The sequence below is a fragment of the Toxotes jaculatrix genome, chromosome 3 (assembly GCF_017976425.1).
Source record: "Toxotes jaculatrix isolate fToxJac2 chromosome 3, fToxJac2.pri, whole genome shotgun sequence".
Lineage (NCBI taxonomy): Eukaryota > Metazoa > Chordata > Actinopteri > Toxotidae > Toxotes > Toxotes jaculatrix.
In genome coordinates, this window is record NC_054396.1 from 27,300,395 (window position 1) to 27,308,254 (window position 7,860).

At 42.0% G+C, this 7,860-nt stretch overlaps 1 protein-coding gene across 1 annotated transcript; it reads right to left on the bottom strand.

Annotated features, from left to right (window-relative positions):
• Nucleotides 1–2,010: 2,010 nt before the first annotated feature.
• LOC121179456 (cytochrome c1, heme protein, mitochondrial) lies at nt 2,011–6,344 on the bottom strand. Its single transcript, XM_041034329.1, has 7 exons — nt 6,203–6,344; nt 4,386–4,576; nt 4,112–4,238; nt 3,797–3,954; nt 3,526–3,686; nt 3,073–3,173; nt 2,011–2,706 (listed from the first exon to the last, which is right to left on the bottom strand). The coding sequence occupies exons 1-7, from the start codon at nt 6,281–6,283 to the stop codon at nt 2,602–2,604; spliced, it is 924 nt and encodes a 307-aa protein (XP_040890263.1). The 5' UTR covers nt 6,284–6,344; the 3' UTR covers nt 2,011–2,601.
• Nucleotides 6,345–7,860: the final 1,516 nt, after the last annotated feature.

The following is a 7,860-nucleotide window of genomic DNA, read 5'->3' on the forward strand; positions in this document are numbered from 1 at the left end:
TGAATTTGGGTGTGTGGAATAAAATAAACTGCTGAGTGAATGGATGATTTAGTCTGCTGACGGCTGGTTTAAATGGGAGTGGAGGATTTACACTGGCCACCAATTAGAATTAAGAAGTGGTTTTCCATGTGAATGAGGTTCCCTGAGGTTCCATACAGCAGCTAATCTCTGCTGAGCATGTGTGTCGGAGTTACTTAAAGACGACGTATTTAAATTTGTAGTTTACCTAGTTTCACAATTAAATGCCACAGTTCTGCAAAAAGAGAGCATTTGCAACGTTTTCAGGAAATAAAAGAAGTTAACCATAATGCGTTTTTGTAATCATGTACGTACATGTGAGAGTGTGTGTCTGTTTCTGAGTTTTCCCTCAGGCCATATTCTGAATGTGTGTGTGTGAGATTAGGACGACAAGGCTTTTTTAAAAAACCGCCACCATGACACAAAGACAAAACAGAATTGCAGAGTCCTTTTATTCTAAATTACCAAAGTAGAAAATCAGTTTAGTTTTCACACTAAAAATACGTCCATCCTTCTGTTCCAGGTCTGCCACTGAGTTTAAATTAATAATAATAATAATGATAATGATGACAATAATAATGATCCAGTGAGATCCACTAATGCTATTAGCCTAATCTGTGTGTGTTGTGATGCAGATGAAGCCTGTAGTGTCTGAATGCAGGTTGAAGCAGCAGGGAGGAAAAGCTTTTCAGAACCAGATTAGCTCCTAATGAAGGTCTGCGGCAGCTTTAAACCAACAGCACACTTGTTTATTTATCCCTCAGTGAAAGGCAGGATGGATGTCGGGACGTGATGATGAGAGGTAAAGAGGAAGGCCACCTAAACTCTGCCTCACTGTGATGGTGGAGCACAGTTGAAGGAGCAGTTCAACAGTTGGAGAAATATATTTATTCACTGTCTTCCTGAGAAAGAGATTAGAAGATTGATATTAGTCTCATATCTGTGCGTTAAGTACTAAGCTGCAGCAAGAAGGCTATTAGCCTAGCTTAGCATAAAGACTTGGAAGAAGAGGGACACAGCTAACCTGGAGGCTTCAGTGTAACAACAAGACTTCAGCAAGCTGTGCTCAGTCCCTGCACCTGTTCGCTCTGTTGTTTCCCAAGAAATAGTTCAAGCGTGTAATCTCCCGTAAAACCACAAACCGTTGTTTTTCCATTTCTATTTATGTAAAAGATAAACCAACAGGATGCCTTGTATAAATATGTCAGTGTCAGTGGTAATGGTGGGCCTGCGTGTTCCGGTCTTTGTATTAAAAACAACATAAATGCTGACAGCATTATTTCAGAGCAAGTATTAGAACGTCGTCATAGTAATGTTTGCTCAGCACAAATGAAAACTTGTCTGCCTTACAATGATCCTAACCACTGATGGGAGGAGGACTCTGTATTCTTAAACTACATTGCGAGTTTGATACGAATCGAGTTTACAGTGGTAAAGTTGAAGACAGTTGCAGCAATTGACAGTCAACACTGTCTAATTCCTCCAATGAGAAATGTGCTAGAACCATGAAACTCAACCCAACTTGTTTTTTTTTTTATTTTCAGATTTCTTGTTGTTTTGTCCTGATTGTTTGCATGAAAACAAAACATTATATAATTTTAATCTGTAATTTTTTTCTGCTCTCTACTTATCATGGATAGAGGCAGCAGGTTGGCAACAACACACCGCAACTGTACACATCCGCCGCAATCTCCGCAAACAACTACTGCAACAACAACAACAAAAACCCTAATTAAGCTTATGGATAAATAAAAGTTAATGCTATTGTGTGCATGTGCTTTAAAGCAGTCAAAATTCTGCTAATTACAGCATGGTGATGATGCTGAGGTCTGGAGGTTAACAAATTCTAATCTCATAGGAAAGTTTTGTCAGTTCATGTGTTTATTAAATATTTACATGACAAAGTCAGAATGACACAAGCAGTGGTGGAAAGCTTGGTGAGTAACGTCCACTCCTGCTGCTAGAAACAAAACAAACCGCCACACAGGAAAGTTTCCTTTAACATAATTTATTTTGTACAGTAAAACAGAAGTTCAGAGGTTGCATTCGATCCACTGAGTGACTCCGTGGAGACGACTGGGGAGGATGGATCTACAAACACACCCAGGATAAAATTTGAGGGCAACCATTTCTCTGCGCTCGTGTGGTTATTGAGTATCTTACAAAGACGGGCAATCAATCAACTTATCAGTCAATTGTGAAAAAGTTTCTGATACGAGATGTCATGACATGAACTGCTACCAGCAATGACTCGATGCAGATCAAACAAACAAACTTTGTGGAGAGTGCGTTCAAGAACACCACAACTCCCCGACACAAACTTGCACCACAAAACTCCAGTTACAGCAAAATCTGTCACACAATTGGTTCTACCATGCCAACAACCAAAAAAAGGCATTTTTCTGCAGGAATAAACATAGTATATATGTACCCTTATTTCTCTACCCCCTCTTAGAAAGGCATGTGTGTGTTTGTCAGTTGTTCTGTGTCCATATGATCATCGTGAGGTGAGCGTTGTGGGGTCATTGAACGCAGCCCTCTCTGGTAGGTTTTAGGCCCAGACTGGGGTGTGTTTGTTTCCTTTTACTTGGGAGGCCTGTAGGCGATCTTTCTGCTCTTCAGCACAGACCACCTGTGTCTCTTCATGTAGTAGACCAGAGGGACGATGATGGCTGAGCCCATCAGCAGCTGAAAGAGAATGAGAGCAGAAAGTTTAATCCTTCGACAAGCTCCATGTTCACGGTTTGTTTCTTTATAGTTTGCGATATGGGGCTGCAACATAGCACAGGGACCTACGTATTTAATCACAGTGGCCTCACCGTAGGCCACCCTGTAGCTGACGTGTGCCTCCTCAAGAATGTAACTACACACTACAGCGGCTTTAGAGACACCATGTGGAGACTGAGAGAACTGCACTCCATCATCTCGGGCTGTTTGTGGACTGTATTGTTTTGTATCTGTACCCAAACTAATTGTGATAAAGGAGCCAGAACTTGAACATTTCAAATGGTACTCAGCCCAGATTCAATCCATGGTATACACTGTACGCTGTACCTTGAGTCCCATGCGTTTGCGCTGGTCGTGCTCTGGCTCAGCGGCCCACCTCAAGAAGGTACACACATCCTTGGCAACCTGGCTCATGGTGGCGGGGGTTCCTATGGAAACAGACAAAATAACAACCAGCACCATGATTTTCATGTTTAGACACTGCAGGTGTGCATCTGCTCTTTGCTGCTGTAACAGTGTAATTTCCCCATTGTGGGACTATTAAAAGCTTATCTTATCTCTTAGTGAATGTGTATTGGTATATAAAGCTGCCTGAATAGAAAATCTGATTTTCTAGTGCATTAAATAACTGAAAATAAGAGGTATTTCTAGTGAACCATGACCACTCAACTCGTTACTCACTGTTTAAAGCAAAAATATTGCAGCAAAATGTATAGATGCCTCATTTTAACGCACAGCATTACAAGAACAGGTCACACACACACACACATTTTTACATACCGTCTTCATACTCCAGCACCTCATTGTAGATGGGCGGGGCCATGCCGATGGCCTGGCCGGGGAAGTAGGGGTTGTAGTAGAGTCCCTCTCTCACTGTCACTCCAGCGGGAGGTTCGCAGTATCCTGTCAGCAGGCTGAACACGTAGTCCTCTCCTCCATGTCTGAGTGGAGACGGGGAACTCAACAAGTGAATACCAAGGATACGCAGATTTCGGGCCAATTCATGCCTTTCAGTATTAACTGTGCAGGTTTTCTATTCTTTAGGAGTTACCTCGCATTCACGATGTAGCTAAGGTCTGGAGGCAGGGCTCCGTTGTTGGCAACCCGGGCCGCCTCAGGGTTGGGGTACGGCTTTGGGAAGTAGTCTGACAGCTTTCCTGGCCGAGTGAACATCTCTCCACTCTCATCAGGTCCATCCACCACCTCAACCTGCACCCAACACAGAAGACATCTTTTAAGCCTGAACTCTAGAAATGTAACAGCAGACACCGTCAGGTGTCACCACCTACTAGCAGGATTTAGTGTTTAGCTCTAAAAATAACCAAAACAAAGTCACTGTTTTTTTTTTATGTGTACACAGCCTCACCTCCTCAGCAATGGCCTTAACCTCAGCCTCTGTGTGCGACACTCCCACCAGGTTTCTGAAGGCCAGGTACTCCATACTGTGGCAGGCTGAACACACCTGCTTATACACCTGGTAACCACGACGAATACTGTAGGGGCAGGAAGGGACATGAAGAACATGGAGAAACAGTTAAGGTTGAAAATGTGGTGAAAGCAAGACAAACACAACAGCACTATCACATCAGGTCAAAAACCGCAGACTGCAGAGTGTGTTTGTGTGTGTTCATCCATCACACCTAGCGTGGTCCAGAGAGGACAGAGGTCCAGCATGGCTCCAGGGGTAGTGAGGAGGGTGGAGCTCCAGGTCGGAGGCTTTGACGGACTGGTGCAGCATCAGAGCAAGTCCTGCCCCGCCGGCTGTGACCACACCTAGCGTTGTAAGGGCAACCTTCTGGCTGCGCGGCAGGCTGGCGAAGGACATATTGGCCTACAGAGGAACAGGAGCAAAATGAGATATCAATTAGTAATCATCCTTGTATGATAAGGTATGGGTGATTATTCAACACGTGATTAATAATCACGTGTTGCGTTATCTTGCGTTATCTTGTGTTCTAAATGGCAAAAATGTGTGTGTTTCTTTTTTTATTCTTGAGGATCCTGTTTCAAAAGTTCAGTTCATCTTAATGTCCTCGCTTATAGTGCGTGATTGAGGGGTGCACACTAGTCATCCTTATGAAACTGCCCTTCAGTAGTGTTTCTGTAACCGGGCAGCAGGTGTCACGTGACAGCATCCCTGCACGAATACACACACACACACACACACACAAACAATCCATCCACTATCTCCAAGCAGTCTTAAATGATGGAAAGTTGCATCAGCCAATGGACAAGTAACTGTTTAAAACTGTTCTAAATCCTATAAGTAGGGGTGCACAGGTGTTAAGATATACATCATATACTGAGACTGAAACATTCCTGGTTTGTTCCAGCCAAGGACAAGGTATCTGAACGTCTATGAAAAATAATCAGCAGACTGATTTGTAATTAAAATAACTAACATAATAATAAAAACGTGCAGTTGTATCAGCCAGTGGACAAGTGCAATCAGCACATATTAAGTTCAAAGAACAGTCGTCTACATACTGATGTTGACCAGCTTCTACTTGTATCTCAACCAGGTCACAACTGATGTTACTCTGCAAATGACATAAGGGCACTTAACTACATAAGTTATCTCAGCCCTATTAAGTGTCAACCATAGGTGGAAAGAAGCTAAGTACATTAACACAAATGCTGTGCTTAGTGCTTTTTTAAAGGTGCTTGTACGTCGCTTGGATATTTCCAATTTATGTTACTTAATACTTGTGCTAGGAATACATGTACAGTTCTAAAATAGGATATATTTGAGGGTGTTTTTTCATACTGGTATTATTGCTATTAGGCTGACATCAACAAACACATAGCAGGGAAACACGGGCAGTTCAAACCGTTCTCAGGACGGACTCTTAGAAGGCAGTTTGTTAAAAGATAAAGAATAAAGGATACCACACTACACGCGACTGAAGAGGCTTTTCGTCGCCGGAAGTCCTTTCAGTCCTTGAAATGCTAACTCGCTAGCAAACTGATTAGCTCTGCTGCATTTCTGAAAGTTGTTTCTAGACTGAGGCAATTACAAACAGTGCGATCACACGCTCTGGCCTTCAGACTTGTAACCACGTACCGTCCGCTGATGTAGAAGTTTAACTTTAGTAAGCAAGTCAAATTGCCGGTAGATTGACACTTCATCATGAGTTAGCTAACCGGTTAGCTTGCTGCATTTTGCGATGACAACCAAGGTTCACATGTCTATAGTGCATCTTACAGCAATTTCTGACGCCGTGTCGGTCTCTGCATTTTAAGAACGATAAAATATGCGAGGAGTAAGCAGCACAGTCATTATCAATATCCTAAAAATGAATGAGAACACGAGTGACCTTGTCTCTCCCCGCTGACAGAAATCAGGCTAACATTAGCTCGGTGCCAGGACGCCTCACAGCAGCGCTTTTGGATTAAACTGTGGATATAAACACACTCTGCCCTGGGTGATTAATAAACTACAAATCTATCAATGTACCTTGGGCGTCTGGATAGTTTTCGGCGTGCTGAGGAGGGCTCTCCCACTCCCCGATCGCACCGCGACTCGTAGCGCCGCCATCTTGTCCACGGTTCTCTGAGCTGGAGGGAGCTGCTGGAACAGCGACGACCCGGGCACAGAATGCTTCCGGTCTGAACCTTCAAAATAAAAACGACATGCGTGAAGCGTGCCGGATTTTATTTACACGGGACGTCCCGCTCACCACTGTCAGAATAAAACCACCGAAACGCATTCCCAACTCAGTATGTAAAACTCCGAGAGCAGTGCCAGTGGTGGAAGACGTTTTTACATAAACAGGGGTCACAATGCCACAATTTATCAGAAAACTGTATCTTGAGTAAGTGAGGTCTGTCAGTGTTACAGTATTAAATGTTATATTCAGGGAACTGAGATGTCAGAGGGAACCTGGGCCAGTGCCTCTGTATGAAGTGACTGTTAATATTTCTTGTTTGAAAGTCACAGAGCTCATTTAAAAGACATAAATTAACCAAGAGGCACAAGACGAAAACAGAGACCCAAAATGACTACAAAAATACACAAAATGAACCACAAAGAGACAAAAAAAAAATATGACCACATGTCTCTTTTAGTCTTGGGGTCATGTTAAAAACCAGTGGATCACCGTTAAACCTAATTGCTGACCCCTGCTCTGTAGACTTAATTGCGTTAAGTATGCCCTCTCTCAGGCTCAACTCTGCTCTTATTTTGAAGGTAGCCCTCACCGGCCGGAACTACATGTCTGGGCTCATTTTGGCTAACTTGACAGAAGGCTTACACAACTTGGATTTACACAACCTTTTTTTTCGCATTGTTTAGTAACATATTGCACAACAAAAGGAAAATATCAATAGATTAACGCCTATATTCGTTAAATGACCAGTCTGTTTGTAATAAATCAGATGTGAAGGTGATTTTCTGGGGCTGTGTGAAGTCTCCATCCAGCGGCGACTTCATGACTCTTCATAACATTTGACCTACATTAAGTTGCTGTCAAACTGTAGCTCAAAAGTAGCATAATATCAGTTTGAAATACTTTATATACCCACACCACTTGCTATTTAAAGTTGCTTAACATTGAGTCTGAGGACAAGGGGAAGTGAGGACAAGACCAGTTCATTCATCAGCCCTTGACCTCAAGTAACTTTGAAAGAGAAACTTTATTAAACAACTGAACAGATGACAACATGTAGATCTGGGCACTCAGCATATTCTCTCATTTGTTTTATCCATAGTTTATTGTTTTTCTTTCTTTCTTGGTTTTTCACCACAAACAAATAAACCTTTTACCAAAAGATTTTTCTTGTTTCTTGTTAGAAGTAGATAACTTTGTTAAATGTGGTATCTGAAAAGCAGGTCTACAACAAACTCTTGATTGTTTAATTCTGTGAAGAGCCAAAAAAAAAAAAAAAAAAAATTGCCCATCAAAATTTCACAGAGCTGTAGACATCTTCAAATTGCTTTTGCTGTCCAAGTACAAATCTAAAACTAAAGATTCATTTTAGAGAAAAGCAGCAAATTTTCACATTTGAGAAGTTGGTACCAGAGAATGTTTTAAGTAATGAATCTTTCTGTTGACTGATTAAATGATTAATCAATAAATGGTTTCTGTACCAGAAAAAGACTTTAAAAGATAAAAT